Source organism: Fringilla coelebs, assembly GCF_963513975.1.
Source record: "Fringilla coelebs genome assembly, chromosome: 8".
NCBI lineage: Eukaryota > Metazoa > Chordata > Aves > Passeriformes > Fringillidae > Fringilla > Fringilla coelebs.
This window is the reverse complement of record NC_140066.1, coordinates 32,882,495-32,899,886: the sequence shown is the minus strand read 5'-3', so window position 1 is coordinate 32,899,886 and position 17,392 is coordinate 32,882,495. Positions and strand designations below refer to the sequence as shown.

Below are 17,392 nucleotides of genomic sequence, written 5' to 3'. Positions count from 1 at the left end.
TCACATTTTCTGGTATGGGATGGCCTCTTGCAGTTTCCTCTTCCAAAGAAATCCTCCCACTGTGAGAGCAGCAGCTACCAGCACCACGGTGGTCACAGCCAGAGGAGCATGGGAGCTGGCAGCAGGCTTTGAGCTCAGAGTTTCCCCTTTTGGCTGGATGGCAGAGGCCAGCCCTGTGCATAAAAGAGTCAGAGAGAAACTTACTGTTTTGCTTTTTTTCCCCTGAGCTAGTTAATTACAAAGATAGTTAGGCAAAGCAAATTTGAGTTAAAAAGCTCTAATCTGGATCTGATCAGAAAACCGCACATAATTTCACAAATTATTCTGTGGCCATGCAAAACAGGTAAAGATTGTGACAAGAAATTAAAGAGAATCTGGGAGTCTGTAATGATTGCACTCAAAGACCTTAAGATGTTGCTTTCTGGTAGTGGAAACAGCAGCTACAGCACACTGAGAAACAGCATTTCCAAGAGGACCTAGAGATTGATTGCAAATAAATAACAGACATGCAAATTAGGTACAGACACCATTGGAAAATTAATATAAATCAGATTAGTTACATCTCATCCCTCTTCCCATAGAACTTAGTCAATTGCCACTTGATATGTGCAGAACAAAGAATGCGTCTAAACTTACAAGGAGGAAGGAGCTTGTATAAATCTACTAGAACTATTTTGTGTATATAAAAATAACAATCCCCCACAAGAATAATAGCCAAATTGTAAATAAACCAGTAAAAGTACATTTCAGAGCTGGGTTTCCTGTCTGAACTGAAATGCAAACAGACAGTAACACACAGAGTCTTACGTTATTCAAGATATTTAAACTTACCGATGTTCCTGCTCTCAGCGTGAGCTTCCCGAAGCTGCACGGGTCCAACAACAACATTCACTTGCTCGTGGGAAGAATCTGCGTTCCTCTTGAACCTGCTAAGGCAGCCCTGGTAGCAGCGGGAGGGGAAGTCGTGGTACCTGCACACCAGCAGCTCACAGCGCAGGAACACCGACGGGAAGCGGTTCACGAACGAGAAGGCGTTAAACCCAAACCGAGCGACGTCGCTCCGCGGCGAGGGGAAGAGGGAGTAGGTAGAGTCACTGGCACACCTGGAAGGACACGAAATCAACAAATTAGTTATTAACTCACAGCTTCTCAGGAGCAGAAGCACTACTACAGCCTCTCTTTGCGTTAAACCCGAACTGAGCGATGTCACCGCGTGGCGAGGGGAAGAGAGCGTAGCTAGGGTCACTAGCACACCTGGAGGGACATAAAATCAACATTAGGACATAAAATCAACAAGATTAGCTATTAACTCACACCTTCTCAGGAGCAGAAGCACTATTACACACTCTCTTTCAAGGTTAAGTATAAAGCCAGGAAGTAAAATGGAAATCGAAAGGCTTAAAATAAAAATGTGCTTTTAGAAGAGAAATTAGTAAATGTGCACAGCACAGAAATTTCATAGCTTAACAAGTTCTGTGTAAACATGAATAGCTGAAAAAAATGGCTAGTGGTTCTGCTGGTTTCTGTGTTTCAGGTGAGAGCCTGTTCTGCATTTGCAAACAGGATTAACTGTTTGAAAAGAGTCCCTTGAAAGTTGTTGCAGAAAGAGAAAATTCTCCTTTCTTCTCTGGAAGCATAAATCTAATTTTTTTTTTTTTTTTTTAATAAACATTCTCTTTAGTGCTTCAATGCACTTTGGTATAAATTTAGGCAAAGTGGTTTAGGTTTCTAGAATAGTAAGAAAAGGCTAAGGAATTTCTCTTCTTTTTGAGTAGACAGTTTTGTACTCCAGTTATGATGCTGTAAAACTCATGACGTACAGAAATGTAGAGCCATGAACACCCCTCCTTTTCATACATCTATTTCAGAAACAAAGTCAGACCTCAATTTCCTCACTGAAATTCCTCAGTGAAATCTCAGTGCTTGACTGTGACTTCTGAATGACATTTTGGTTGCCATTCTGAATTTCACTCAGGCTTTGCCAAAAAGTTGTTCTTAGAAGAACATTTGCCCTGACAATTACAACCAGTGTACACTGATCCTAAATCACCTCATTTCACAAATTAAGTTCTTTTAGAACAACACATAGAAACGCTTTTAAAGTGATTTTTTACAAAGTTCTTACCCACTCTTGGTCAATTCATAGGCCAGTGTTCTAAAATCACTAGAATTAGGCGATGCCACACAGGTGTCCACAAACACGGTCAGATTTTGGTCAGAGCTGTGGAGAGAAGCTTGGAGGAACAAATTCTGATTCATGTCAACATAGTAAGGGAAGTCATGCACTGGCCACTGGAAAGATGAGGAGTTGTAGAAGGTCAGGCTCACTTCGTATCTGCCATACTGGGTTTTGTTGACATCAATGACATCATCAGCAATGTACATGACCTGAACCCAGGTGTTCTGCAGCATTTTGCAGCTGATGTGCAAGTGAAGGTCCTTTTGCCTCTTGATGACTTTGCCAGGAGCAGGCACTTTAATCACGTTGGAGTAGGAGATTGTTTCGTTGTTGCTCTGTTTGACACATTAAATGAGAGTTAAATTTCCACATGGGGTCATGTTCACTGTGAGCATTACAAACTCCTGTATGTGCCAGGTCCTGGCAGTCAGGATACTGAAAAATCCCAAGCATCCAGGATGGGATTGCTCACTTAACTCTCCCCTCTATTTTTGTTCTCTGGAACATCATTCTGAAATAGGTACAGGGAAGGATGTAAGTACCCTGGGAAGGATAGGTATAAATATTTAACCAAATTCACCCTCCCAAAACACATGCTCCTTTTCCGTGTTTTGCATGCCTGTGGCCTACAACACCCTTTGCAATCCATGACAATTTTCCAATTGTCTATTAAATTCCCATGCCCAGAGTTTTCCCAAATGTCTTGACACCAACCTGTCTACTTGTACCACAGCTGCTGTATGTAATGTTGAATATAACCTTAGTTGATGTAATTTTTGGTCTACAGTCAGGGTCTGCCAGGCTGATGCTCTCCACTGAGTAGCCCTGGGACTGGAGATAGTGTCTGTCTACAGCTGCATACATGTAGGTTGGGGAGCACAGAAGGGCTAGGGGGGAAAAAAAAATATGAATTATTAGTGATTTTGGATACTTGATAACGTTTTCATATTGCAAGTCCAACAAATGCAATCACTGCTGCCATTTAGAGAAGAGAATTCATAAGCCAAACCACTTATTTTTACACTTGAGACTTAGATATGAGTAAGCAATAGGACAGTACTGGAACAGGTCACCCAAAGTAGTAACTTTCAATACTTCATCCTTTGAATATTTCTAGACATTCAGCCAGGCCAGTTCTTAATGGATCTGACCTGGTGTTGGCAGTAGCTCTGTTTTGAATAGTTGGCCTAGGAAACCTCCAAAAGTCCCTTCTAACCAACGTTTCTATGACTTTGTGAAAGTTTGTCCAGAAAGGTACAAAAATATATAAGAATTATGATGTGGTACAAGGAATATGAGTTTAGAAAATAACAGAAAACATCTAAAGGCAAATGAATTGAATATTTTTAAAGAAGAAAAAGTAGTTATTTTCCGAAAGTGAGCAGTCAATAATCAGTAACAAAATTCAAACAGGAATATCATCTACGTGAGATTCCTTCAACAACATTAACAAATACTTATTTAGTTAAAAAAGCAGTATATAAAAGCTTTTGAGCAAAGAAAACATTACAAAGAGAACAGAATTACAAATAGAATGGAAATTTACTGGTGTTCTGGTCTGCTGGAAGGGACTGATACTGAGCCCTAAAACTTCCACTGGAATATCTGGAGTTGCTGTAAAATCTCACAGACATGTAGTTTGAAGATGAGGTGTATGTGAGATGAGAACTAGAACAAATTCTTCCAAGTAGAGGAGAAGATTTGGGTGGCCCATCATAGATCTCAATATAGTCATTCCGGCATCCACCTTGCAACCTGAGGAAGAAATGAGAATATACAAAAAAATGCATTTGCTGAACTTTGGGACTTAAATGCTGAACAAACAATATGATAGGATTCTGCACTCACATATTTCCCATGTATATTTCTCATTCACTTATAGGATGGGAAATGTGCCCAGGAACTGTGGATGCAGTTGAGATTTGGAATTTTTGTATTGCCCAAGCATAAAGTGGTTTACTTACTGAATATTATCAAATGTGAGCGCAATGAGGAAATTGTTTGTCACTTGTATTTGCCACAAACAATCTGCTTTATCTGGAGGGTTCAAAGAAGGACTCTGAAATGTTCCAGAGGACTTAAAAAGTATATCACCACAAATAACTTTTTGACCTGAGAAAGGAAAGGAAAAAAAAAAAAGAAATTAAAGGGATAGAAGTGATTAATTTAGATTTACTTCTGATCAAATAAAAATATGCTCGATATACAGAAACCGCGGCAACACAAGTTTAAATCTCAAAAGAAACATAATGATTGTGCTCCTCTCAGGCTACAAAAGTGATGAACTCTTCAGAGAATTATGATCCATGCTTGCAGTTATTACCTCTGTGGGCTTCAGGCCCATGAGTATGAAATAGAGTAAAAGGCGGTGGCCTAAATACCATTAAATCAGAGAATAAACAAAAGTAAATCTCCCATGTAATCAGCATACTCTGAAATCCACCCCCAGCCACAGAATCACTCAAAGACAAAAGATTAATGAATAGCCAAAAGATTAATGTGTAGCATATAAAGAATTAAAACCAGAAAGGATTTTTCCCAATGTATTATGCTATACAAATGAAACAGCTCACACCTGAAAAACAGTAATCATGACACTTCAAGAGTAATGGATTGGAGAAATGGGAAAAAATATATAAAAATACAAACCTGGAGGATTTGTAACAAGGGCTGTGCTTGTGGCATCTGTATGTGACAAAGAAAAGGAAGCAGGTGAGGCGCTGGAGGATGAAGGAGCATGGCAAGGTTTTCTACCACCCCTGGGCACGCTGTTGCCACCCTGACACTGGGAAATAAAGAGCTTGGGGTCTCAGCAGAATGCTCTCACATGCTGCATCAACCAAAACCACAATCCCGCACTCAGCCCCAAAAAAATTTGAAGTCCAGTCAAAACAGTCTACAAGCAGGAATTTTCCTTGAGAGGGCCTCGACAATGCTCTATGAATTTTAGGGTCCCACGACTCTCAGTCTCAGCTGCATTCAGCTGTGCTTTTGCAAGGCTCTGCTCTCCCTTGGAGGAAACTAAACCCCAACCTTTGAGGCACTAATTGTTTCTGCAAAAAAGCAGTGGCCAGAAATCCCAGGAGGAACTCAGACCCACCTGAAGAAGCAGAGGTGATGGGGTTGTCCGTAGTTATGCTTTCAGCAGCTGTAGAGGAGGAAAGGAAAGAGGCAGGTGAGGGCTGTTGGATGAAGATCCATGCCTGCCTTTCTCCCAGCGCTGGGCACGTTGCTGCCAGCCCGGCACATGGGCAGTGGAGAGCAGAATGGTCTCTCATGGTGGGACCCACCAAAAAGATAATCCCCAACACACACCCATATCCAGCCAAGAGGGGACACTTCCTGAACGAATCCCAGCATGCAGGCAGTCAGACCAGTGGTACCTGAGCACACAACACCAGCATCTTCATGGTGGCCACAATTGTGGCTGCCCCAGCCGTTGTGGCGGCACTGGAAGAGGGACGATTCTGATCCCACGCAGTTGACATTGTCCAGGTAGATGCTGCCATTGCCTTGTCCAAAGGAGGCCCCTGATGTTGCAGAAACAGCAGCTCCACATCCCAGCTGCCTGCACACCACCTGGGCATCGTTCAGGTCCCAGTCATCATCACAGACGGTGCCCCGGCCCCCGGAGTGTGAAATCTCCACGCGACCCTCGCAGCGGCTCCCGCCGTTCACCAGGCTGATGGTGGCACCTGGGAAAGAAGGAGGTATGGAAAACTTGGGAAGAGCCTCCAGCACAAAGGCATTTTCTCTTGCCAGAGAGAAATCACTCTATGAATTTCAGACCACCACAACTCCCAGCCTTGGTTGTATTAAACTGCCTTTCCTGGCTTCTCCTCTCTTATGGAGAAAACCAGACCCCAAACTCTGAGGCACTAATTGTTTCTGCAAAAAGCAGCAGCCAGAAAACCCAGGAGAAATTCAGACCCACCTGAAGGAGCAGAGGTGATGGGGCTGCCTGTAGTTGTGCTTGTGGCACCTGTAGGGGAGGAAAGGAAAGAGGCAGGTGAGGGCTGTTGGATGAAGATCCATGCCTGCCTTTCTCCCAGTGCTGGGCATGTTGCTGCCAGCCCGGCACATGGGCAGTGGAGAGCAGAATGGTCTCTCATGGTGGGACCCACCAAAAAGATAATCCCCAACACACACCCATATCCAGCCAAGAGGGGACACTTCCTGAACGAATCCCAGCATGCAGGCAGTCAGACCAGTGGTACCTGAGCACACAACACCAGCATCTTCATGGTGGCCACAATTGTGGCTGCCCCAGCCGTTGTGGCGGCACTGGAAGAGGGACGATTCTGATCCCACGCAGTTGACATCGTCCAGGTAGATGCTGCCATTGCCTTGTCCAAAGGAGGCTGCTGATGTTGCAGAAACAGCAGCTCCACATCCCAGCTGCCTGCACACCACCTGGGCATCGTTCAGGTCCCAGCCATCATCACACACAGTGCCCTGGCCCCCAGGGTGTGAAATCTCCACGCGACCCTCGCAGCGGTTCCTGCCGTTCACCAGGCTGATGGTGGAGGCATCTGGGAAAGAAGGAGATACAGATTCTCTAGCACAAAGACACCTCTTCTTGCCAGGGTGATGCCTTTGTCAATCTATAAATGAAATAACACAGCTTTTGGGTTAATTTTTATATAGGAAGTAATATAAAAATGGATCTTTATTGGAGGCTTCCAGGGCAGATGTGGAAAAATATCCACAAAACTCACAAAATATCCACAAATGGTGGTGCAACTTCCCCCCTCTCCAAGTCCCTTCCAAGTCCTCTCTGCCTTCGGATGGGACTGTACTTTGTTTATGAATTGTGTGTGAAGAGCCGTTTTTCAGCCTTTTTAGCCAGGAAGAACCAAGATAGCATAGGGATCCTGGAATGAGTTTTGACTTCCTGACTAGGAAAATGCTGGTGCGAAGTTAAAATAAGAAGCTACAAAGCTACAAATATGTGCGTAAAGGATACAGAGAATATATAAAGAAAAAAGATAAAAATCAGGATGACACCAAGGCCTTGAAATCATTTTGAGTTTCAGGCCACCACAACTCCCAGTCTTGGCTGTCTTAAACTGTTTTTCCTGGCTTCTCTTCTCCCAGGGAGAAAACTAAACACGAAACTCTGAGGCACTAATTCTTTCTGCAAAAAGGAGTGGCCAGAAAACCCAGGAGAAATTCAGACCCACTGTAGGAGCAGGGAATGTGGTGCTGGGAGGGGTTGTGCCTGTACTTGTGGCACCTGTAGGAGAGGAAAGGAAAGAGGCAGGTGAGGCCTGTTGGATGAAGGTTTGTGCCTGCCTTTCTCCACTGCTGGGCACATTGCTGCCAGCTTGGCACATGGGCAATGGAGAGCCCGGGGGTGTCAGCAGAATGGTCTCTCATGGTGAGACCAACCAAAAACATGACCCTGCACTCATCCCCAACAAATCATCTAATTCCAGCTAACTAAGAGCACCTTCTGAAAAAAGTCACAGTATGCAAGAAGTCAAACCAGTGGTACCTGAGCACACAACACCAGCATCTTCATTGTGGCCACAATTGTGGCTGCCCCAGCCACGGTGGCTGCACTGGAAGAGGGACAACTCCCATCCTGTGCAGTTGACATCATCCAGGTAGATGCTTCCACTGCCTTGTCCAAAGGAGGCCCCTGATGTTGCAGAAACAGCAGCTCCACATCCCAGCTGCCTGCACACCACCTGGGCATCGTTCAGGTCCCAGTCATCATCACAGACGGTGCCCCGGCCCCCGGAGTGTGAAATCTCCACGCGACCCTCGCAGCGGCTCCCGCCGTTCACCAGGCTGATGGTGGCACCTAGGAAAGAAGGAGGTATGGAAAACTTGGGAAGAGATTCTAGCACAAAGGCATTTTCTCTTGCCAGAGAGAAATCACTCTATGAATTTCAGACCACCACAACTCCCAGCCTTGGTTGTATTAAACTGCCTTTCCTGGCTTCTCCTCTCTTATGGAGAAAACCAGACCCCAAACTTTGAGGCACTAATTGTTTCTGCAAAAAGCAGCAGCCAGAAAACCCAGGAGAAATTCAGACCCACCTGAAGGAACAGAGGTGATGGGGCTGCCTGTAGTTGTGCTTGTGGCACCTGTAGGGGAGGAAAGGAAAGAGGCAGGTGAGGCCTGTTGGATGAAGATCCATGCCTGCCTTTCTCCCAGCGCTGGGCACGTTGCTGCCAGCCCGGCACATGGGCAGTGGAGAGCAGAATGGTCTCTCATGGTGGGACCCACCAAAAAGATAATCCCCAACACACACCCATATCCAGCCAAGAGGGGACACTTCCTGAACGAATCCCAGCATGCAGGCAGTCAGACCAGTGGTACCTGAGCACACAACACCAGCATCTTCATTGTGGCCGCAATTGTGGCTGCCCCAGCCGTTGTGGCGGCACTGGAAGAGGGACGATTCTGAGCCCACGCAGTTGACATCATCCAGGTAGATGCTGCCATTGCCTTGTCCAAAGGAGGCTGCTGATGTTGCAGAAACAGCAGCTCCACATCCCAGCTGCCTGCACACCACCTGGGCATCGTTCAGGTCCCAGCCATCATCACAGACGGTGCCCCGGCCCCCGGAGTGTGAAATCTCCACGCGACCCTCGCAGCGGCTCCCGCCGTTCACCAGGCTGATGGTGGCATCTGGGAAAGAAGGAGGTATGGAAAACTTGGGAAGAGATTCTAGCACAAAGGCACCTTCTCTTGCCAGGGCCTTGGCATCAGGCCACCATGTCTCCCAGTCTTGGCTGTGTCAATCTGCTTTTCCTGGGTTGTCCTCTCTCAGGGAGAACACTAAACACAAACCTCTGCCCCACTAACTATTCAGCCAAGACACGTCACCAGAAAAACATTGACAAAGTCAGACTCACCTGGAGGAGTGGCCAACCTGAACTTGGGTGGACCGTTGGCTGTGGCATCTGTAGGGAAGAAAGAAGAATTAGCAAGTGAGCTCCTGGTGGATGAAGGAGCATGGCCAGGTTACTCCCAAGACTGGGAATGTTGGTGCCACCATGGAACACAGGATATGGAGAGCTTGAGGGTGCCAGCATGGTGGTCTTTCATTGTGGGATCAAGCAAAAACATAATCCCACACTCATTCTCATCACACACCAAATTCCAGCCAACAAAAAACACAGGCAGGTGCCTTTCCTTGCCAGGGCCTGGGCAATGCTTCTTGATCAAGCTACCACAACTCCCAGTCTCAACTGCATTCTGCTGTGCTTTTCCCAGGCTCTGTTCTGCCTTGGAGAAGACTAAACCCCAAAGTCTGAGGCACTAATTGTTTCTGCAGAAAGCAGTGGCCAGAAAACCCAGCAGAAATTCAGATTCACCTGAAGGAGCAGAGACAGTGAGGTTGGTTATGGCATTGGTGGCATCTGCAGGGGAGGAAAGGAGTGCAGCAACTATGGCTCTGTTGGATGAACAGGATGGCCAGGTTTCACCCTGTCACATGGGAGATGGAGAGCTTGGGGATGTCAGCAGGGTGGTTTTTCATGGTGGGATCAACCAGAAACATAACCCTGCTCTCATTGCCAACACACACCAAATTCCAGCCAGCAAAGACCACCTTCCCTTGCTGGCACCTTGGCATGGGTGCCAGGTTTCAGGCCACCAGGAGTGCCACCCTTGGCTTCAGTTATGATGTGCTTTTCCTGGGCTCTGCTGTCCCATGGAGGGAACCAAACCACAAACTCTGTGGGAATTACTGGTTCCTCAAAAGCACTGGCCAGAAATTTCAGAGAGACTCAGACCCACCTGAAGGAACGGAGGGCATTAACACGGATGTATTAGTGGTGGTGGCAGATGGAGTGATGGAAGGTGAAGCCAGTGAGTCCCTGGTGAGTGAAGAATCATGATCAAGTTCTTTCCAGTGGTGGGGATGTTGGTCCAACCCTGTCAAATTGGAGATGGAGAACAATGTGTCAATCTCAAGGCTGATCTTTTGTGGAAGGAGTAAGGAATTCAAGAATTTTTGGACACATATTAAAAACACTCTTTTCCCTATAAAATGAGTCCTAATTTTTTTCATCGCCCTGAGATGTTGTGGATTTCCCTTCACTGGCCACTTTCCAGGTCAGAGCATCTGTTTTAAACTGTCTCTGCTTCTTTGGGAGGTTTAAGCCTGAAGATTATTAAAATTACCTTGTAACCCAAATCATTCTATAATTCTTGACTCCATGAGCGCATTACTTTCAGATTTTTGTTGTACATGGCTGCTTCCTGTGATTTAATTTATGATACATCTGATAAACAAATTTATATCAGGTGTGTTTTCCCTAGAGAGCTGCATCTTCTGGGATGCAGGGCAAAGATCTGGTCTCTGTGAAATCAGAAACAATTGGTAATGTCATATTCCACAAGGGTGTGGTAACCTCACAAAATTATCTCTTCAATTAATGGAAGTATGTGAACAAAGACAACTGAAGTAAAATCTGCCAATTAACAAACATCTTTTTCATTCATGTATGTTTGGATTAATGTTTGGTCAGACTAAAGAGAATAGTTTTGATTTTTGACTAATATTCTAATTTTTTTTCGTTGCAATTCTTAATGTATATTTGCTAGGAATAGACAGAATTTGCTGGGAGGTCAATAAACCAAGCATTAAAGTCTTACTGATAACCAAATAAAGTTTACAGGAAGAGGTGCCTGGGCATGAGTAATACAGAGTATGATGCAGAATATGCTTGGAACTCCCTTAAATCTGGGCTTCTAATTTGAGATGCAACAGTACTTTCAGTTGTTTATATACACAGGTTTATCTGTAAAATTAAATGGGTAATAAAAATCCCCAAAACAAGAACAGAGAAAACTTCCATAAGTGTATTTGTGATTTTAATGCAAGAAGAAATCAGGGACCTGCTTAGCTAGGCTCAGTGATCTGATACAGCATTATACAAGTCCTGTGTCTTTCTCAGGCTTTTTTTTTTATCTGAGTAGCACACACAAAGTACCAGGTAATTCCCAGACATACAGAAAGTGACTTTGTACAGTGAGACAGGTATCAGACCCTTTTGGTTTCTTTGTTCTACAATTTCATTCTTTTAAATCTCTCTTACTCTGATTTCCTTGGATTAGTTTTCATTAGTTTCTCTTTGTATAATTCAAGCATTTTGAACTGTCTTTTGAAAAGCAGTGGGCAAAATTAGCAATGCACACTCTATCACCAATATTCCCATGGATATAATGGGTGTTTTTTCTTATTTATAGCTGCAAAAAACAGTGAAAAAAGAGGTGTCTGAGTCAGAAGAAATTCCCAGCAGGAACATAAGACTTCAGACATTTTCTGTGAAAGAGGAGTGAGAGTCATACCTTTTTTATTAATTTGTTGAGTTTTTGTTGTTGCAGCTTTTTTAAACTACAGATAGTGTTTAGAAAGTCCTATGCAATACAAAATATTGGTTTCTGAGGAAACCCAACACTGTTTTGTATTTTTACACATGCAGGCTGGATAGTTACAGTCCCCAGGTTTTTATTCCACCTGCCTGAAAGTCCCAAGTTAGTAAAATGCACACACCTGGGGCATCCTGACACCCTACAGCACAGCAACTGTGTCTTTCTGGTGCAGTCCCATTAAATTATATAAAGCTAAATAAGTATTTCCCATTAAATTATGTAAAGCTAAATAAGTACTGGGTGGTTCCATGTGCATTTGCAAGGTGGAATTTGAAGTACTGCAAAGCAGATATGCATTACAGCCAAAGAAACTACAATCCCTCATCATTCCATACTGGAAGCCATAGATTTATAAGAACAAGGTCTCTCAGTCTTTCTTGTCAGATTTCTTTTTAAATCTGGTTCAAACTTACCTGCAAGACACTACTGCAAAACAACGATCATTTCATCACACTAAATTCACTTCAACAAAAATAATACTTAACTGTGGTATTGATTGGTTCACATTTTTAATAAAATAATCTGATGTTCTCTAATTTCAATCTGTCTTCCAATCTGTCCAAAGGGTTGATTAAACTGGCCTGTGAGTGCCATGGATAGACCCAGAGTAGCAAAGCAAGACACCCTTTTTCCTACCTTTTTGGGAAGAATAATTTTTGTGTGGATTAGGTGAGGTGGCATCCAGGAGTGCTGCATTTAGCAGGAATAACCACAGCAAGTCCCTGGTGGCACCCATCTTGTCAAGAGATCCCAGTAAAACTGAGCATTACATTTTATACTCTGCACTACTAAAAACTGGGGCTCCCAAGGTCAGCCTGCCCCATGCTCTGTCTGATTTATTATGCAATATTTTTTATGATTACCTGATCTTTGCAGAAGGATTACATAGGAGTGGTAAAGTTTCCATTTCCTAGATAATTTGTGTTGCTAGGAAGAAAAGTAACTCCATGCCAGCCCAAACCAGGATATGCCTTTATTATACATTATCTTCAACTGTATGTGCTGGCTCAGAGTTACCTTTGGATCCAGACTGATGAATATATGTGTTTCTTTTCCTCAACCATCCCAATTTTATTTATTTATTAATAATAGGTAATTGCTTGCTTACGCAGACTGTAGGGTATTGCAGAATGAAGCAGTAAATTCACAGCAGATTTTCTGATAAATTCTTCAGCAGAGAGTCCTGGTCTCGTAAATGATTATATTTTAATTCTCCATTTGAAACTGTAGGTTTGTTTCCCTGCTGTTTGCACATAAAAAATAAAAACCACATCTTAAATGGGGTTAAGTCAGGAATAAAAAGTAAATTCATGCAATTTTTTATAACATACCCTAAGTGGAGCTCACCTGCAGGCCTCTGTTGAGCTTGCTCTGTTTTACCAGGGTCTTGCCTCAATCTACACCTGTGGTGCTCAGATGCATCTGCCAGCAGGACTCCCTGCAACCCCTCCAGTTACACAGTTTATGAAACAGAAAAGAAGGATGAACTGGAATCAAAAGTCCTGTTGAGTTGGTTTCCTTGGTTGGTCTGTGTGAAGTCTTCATGGAGTTTAGGATGACTTGGGGGCACAACAAGTCCTGTCTGCTGGGGTCATTTTATTTTAAAATGTTTTAAAGTAAAACTTTTACATTAAAAAATATTGCATTTCTGCTCTTTCTGCTCACCTGATGAGGAGAAATAGAGCTCAGCTAGAAACAGGCCAGTTGTTGGTCTGATATTCTTTTCATTACACCCCATCCAGGCTGTATCTCTCTGTTTATTTTGGCTGCCAGACCAGCTACAACCAAACTGCAGTCATTGGACATAACTCAATATTCTTGCTGGTGTGTTCCAACCCTCCTGCTGTAGAAATTCACAGCTTGGGTCTAGAACAGGGGGAATAAAGAGTGCTCTTCCTGCAAAGGTTCACAGTGCTCAAATTGAGGAAAGAAAGACAAAAGGCCAGAGTCCAGAAACAGAATCAGAAGCTGTTAAAGCTGTTTCTGAGAAGAGCAAACAAACTGGAGGACAATGGTAAATACAATCGATTGTACTCACATGTTAATAAAGAAATGGAAGCTTGAACATTGCTATTCACAGCTCCACTGCTCCTGACTGCCTGACAAGGGCAAAAACAACACCATGTGCTCAGTGGAGTGATCACACACTGTCGTGGGGAGGGGCTCATGAGGTCAATTCTGCTTTAAGATCCTTGAAAAATGAGCCAGACTTGTCTCAGTGGTGCCTGGAGCAGGTTGGGAAGAAATGAGCATGAACTGAACTACAACAAACTCAACACAGGGAAAGAGAATTCCTCTGTGTGACTGGACAAGCAGTGGAATAGGGTGCCCAGAAATTTTATAGGTTCCTCAGTTCTTTGAGATATTCACACCAACTGGACAGTCCTGAGCAGCTTGATTTCTGTGACCCTGCTTTGAGCAAGGACTTGAGGGTTGGCAGATTGTCCAGCCATAGCTGTTTGAGACACTGTGAACAGAAAATTTATGGATGATACCAAGGAGTTTCAACATCAGAGAAGGACTAAATGTTAAATGTATCCACAATAATTAAATCTGCTAGCAAGGTTCACGAACACATGAACCTGCCAGGCTACTTCCTGGGTCTCACTTAATGGTGCATTTCTGGCACTTCCAGTAAATGCTTTTTAACTTAAATGAGGACCTATGCCTTAATGACAGGCACCTTTGATTTGTAGAGGCTAAAATTCCAATGTAATCTGCGAAACATGCCTCAGATTATCTGTTTTACCTATTGCACACACTGAGATTAGACAGCAGGAAGTTTTGTGAAAAACAAAGTAATATAAAAGTCCACAAAAAAACATGAGTTATGAGAATGCATTCCTGCTAGCAGAACATATATATGTGTATATATATATATCTCACATCAGGAATAAATGAAACTTTTGTCTTAGCTCTTGACTACTGATTAGTGAGATAAAATACACAGGGTCAAATTTGTCTTACTGTGGTCAAAAACCTTGAGACACAGGAAACTTTAAGAGATTTGTCTAAGAATATCAGCCTCAATTAATGCATACCCTGTTTTTTCAGAGGTCAGTTGCTTGCTGGAGAAGTGCTCAATAAATTATACTGTTATAGTTGGATTTAAATCCAAATATCTTTTATGCAATTTCAATCAAAAATGAAGTTTCAAACTGCTGAATTTTTCAATCATGGTTGTAATTTTTAGTGGTTCTCAGAGCTGTTAAACACCACAGAAAGCTCTGCTGTGTTCATTGATCAATCATTTTCTTTCAGTTTAACAAAGGAGTAAGACTTACAATAACACTTTGTGCTATGGATATGTGCAGGAGGGAGCTTGAACAAAATCAATCTCTCTGTATCTGCCCAGAAATGCTCTGTAGGATTTAAATTCCTATATCTGTCCCTACTCATTTTGTGTTGCACAGATGGGCCATACCCCACCAGGGGAGCACCCAGCACTTTTTCTCTCCTTTGCTTTGTCCCCACAAAAGGAAAAATGTTCAGTTTTAAGTCTAAGAAAGAGGCAAAAGTAAATATCAGATGTTTTATGAAAAGCCAAAAGAAGGTGAAATCAATCTGTACACCACCCCTGCCTGTGTCTGACATTTGGGTGCTGTCCTGGGTCTCACAGCCTCAAACCCCTGGATGAACAGACCTGCACTTCCCTTGTGACATGACACATTTTTGTCACATAGTGAATGAATGTCCCCCCAGCCAGAATTTCCTGTATTTGCAGGGATTCTGGGAGAGACTGAGAATAACCTTGGTGGATGCTTCTTATATGCCATATTGCTCCTGCCTTTGTGACCCTGCAGCTGAATTCCTTCCTGCTGCATTATAGCTGATCCTCAAACCTGCCTCTTGACCTCCACCCCCTTTTTATACTCCTCAATTCAAACCACCCTTAGTTATTTGAAGTGTTTTTACATTTAATGCCAATTTTCTTTCTGAGTTTTTGAGTTTTACAGAGAGAAAAAACACCTGATTGTGGGAGTCTGGGGCAAATGGCTCCTGGAAGAGGTGGTGTGAACATAGAAAGGTGGTGGACATCTAAACCTAAGAAAAGTATAGAGGAAAGGAATATGCATTTCTCTCTGTGTGAAAGATATTTTCAAGGCAAGAAACAGAAAGGGAAACAATCATTTAGCAGTTCCACAGTAATTACTTCCCATCACCAATCTGTTTATAATCTCTTGCTCAACTTTTATGGTACTTTAAAGCTAATACAAACTGATAAACCTCAAAGTCCTTTTCCAGAAAGATAAAACTGACCTTATATACACCAATTTGTCTAAGTGCTTTTACCTGTTCACCTTTTCAGGAATGTATTTCTATGTCTGCCTTTAGCCAGCCTCATTATTTCATCCCTTGTTCTCACAACTGGACAAGAATTATGTATTTCTGAAGCCTTTTAATGACCCATGAGCTTTGAATATGTTGAAAATTTGAAATTAATTCCTTGGCCACAATATTACATCTTTGTCAAGGATTTCTGTTCATCCTATGCACCTCCCAGAAATTCTCAATATTAAAAAGAAATCATCTTAAAGCAATATTCCTTCTGCTTAAACACAGAAATGCCAAAAAAAAAAAAAAGCTGAATTAAACTGCTTTAAAAATAATAAACTGTATTTACTTGGAAGGCGAGTGGATTAAAAGAAAACTTGTTACTAAATTTCTGTATGTGCAGTGTTTAAGGACATTCAAAAGCTAATACAGTAAGAATTCCTTTTTGTGATAAGTCTGTGGTGCCATGTCTCACAGTAATTGTGTTTCAAGTCTATTTATGTGCAGAGAAACACCTGTGGTCCTAAGGGAAAGAAAAACTACATTAAATTTACATTATATTCTTTATCCTAGAGAAGCCAACTGCACTAAAGGTCGTGATTCCCAAACATGTAAGTCCACATTTCTAGCCAAGAGGGCTTTTGATAATTTCCCCACTCAGCCCAGCTTGTGCAAATTCTTCCCAGAAATTCCCTGGACAGCAGGTGTCTACATGTGCTACCCCATGCTTTGTCTCTTCTAGGAATTTTTTCTTTCAAAGCTCAAAAACCAAAAAACCCCCAAAGAGCCATAATGAAAAGGACAGGATTACTGTTTTTTTTTATTTTTTTCTAATCAAGGCCCCAGTAATTTACACCTTTTGTATTAAAAATGTGTGCCTTGATTTGTCATTTAAAATAGAATTAGATTTTTGTTTGTATCTATCACAAATCTTTAAACTTAGAAACACTTTTTTCATTCTTCCTCGCATTAACCAAAGATCTGGAAGCATCAAGTAGTTTATCTCAGGAATGTGTAGCTTTAATAACTAAAATCTGCACCAAAGAAAAATTACCAATGAACAAAAGGAATTTCTATCTGCAGTCCAGCACTCAGTGCAACACAGTCTAGTTTTCTGAGCTGCATGTTTTATTTTCTCTGAATCACACAGGGTAGCAAGATAGAAAACAAAGTGTAATATGTGCCATTTCCTTTCACACTTTCATTTTTTCCCACCTATCTGTGCAGAAAATTTCTGCCAGTGCGCTTTTTATGGAGTGAGGGATGCTCTACATCTGACCATGTGAGGCAGCAGTTTTTACTGAGTGAGTGGGCAATGACAGCTGTGAATACATTTCACCTTACCCCCACTTTACAAGGCACTCTGTAACAATTCATAGACAGGGAAGAGAAGTTTGTTAATTTTGCCACAGTAAATGAAACCAGTTTTACACATATATTACTGTACTAAATATTGCATGAGGGCAAATATGCATTGACATTTAACTGTGGGCCAAGAGGAACCATTAAAATAAAATATTTGAACTAGCAAATGTTTAAAT

General features: G+C 42.5%; 2 protein-coding genes across 2 annotated transcripts; both read right to left on the bottom strand.

The window, feature by feature from the left end:
• LOC311156327 (scavenger receptor cysteine-rich domain-containing protein DMBT1-like) lies at positions 1-3,043 on the bottom strand (the record flags this gene model as incomplete). Its single annotated transcript, XM_084210176.1, has 5 exons — positions 1-173; positions 832-1,103; positions 1,198-1,254; positions 2,126-2,514; positions 2,894-3,043. The coding sequence occupies 5 exons, from the start codon at positions 3,041-3,043 to the stop codon at positions 1-3; spliced, it is 1,041 nt and encodes a 346-aa protein (XP_084066302.1).
• A 2,277-nt stretch (positions 3,044-5,320) lies between these two features.
• LOC311156326 (scavenger receptor cysteine-rich domain-containing protein DMBT1-like) lies at positions 5,321-12,312 on the bottom strand (the record flags this gene model as incomplete). Its single annotated transcript, XM_084210175.1, has 7 exons — positions 5,321-5,874; positions 6,397-6,711; positions 7,677-7,988; positions 8,511-8,822; positions 9,050-9,097; positions 9,936-10,073; positions 12,213-12,312. 7 exons carry the CDS (start codon positions 12,310-12,312, stop codon positions 5,321-5,323), a joined length of 1,779 nt encoding a protein of 592 aa, XP_084066301.1.
• Positions 12,313-17,392: the final 5,080 nt, after the last annotated feature.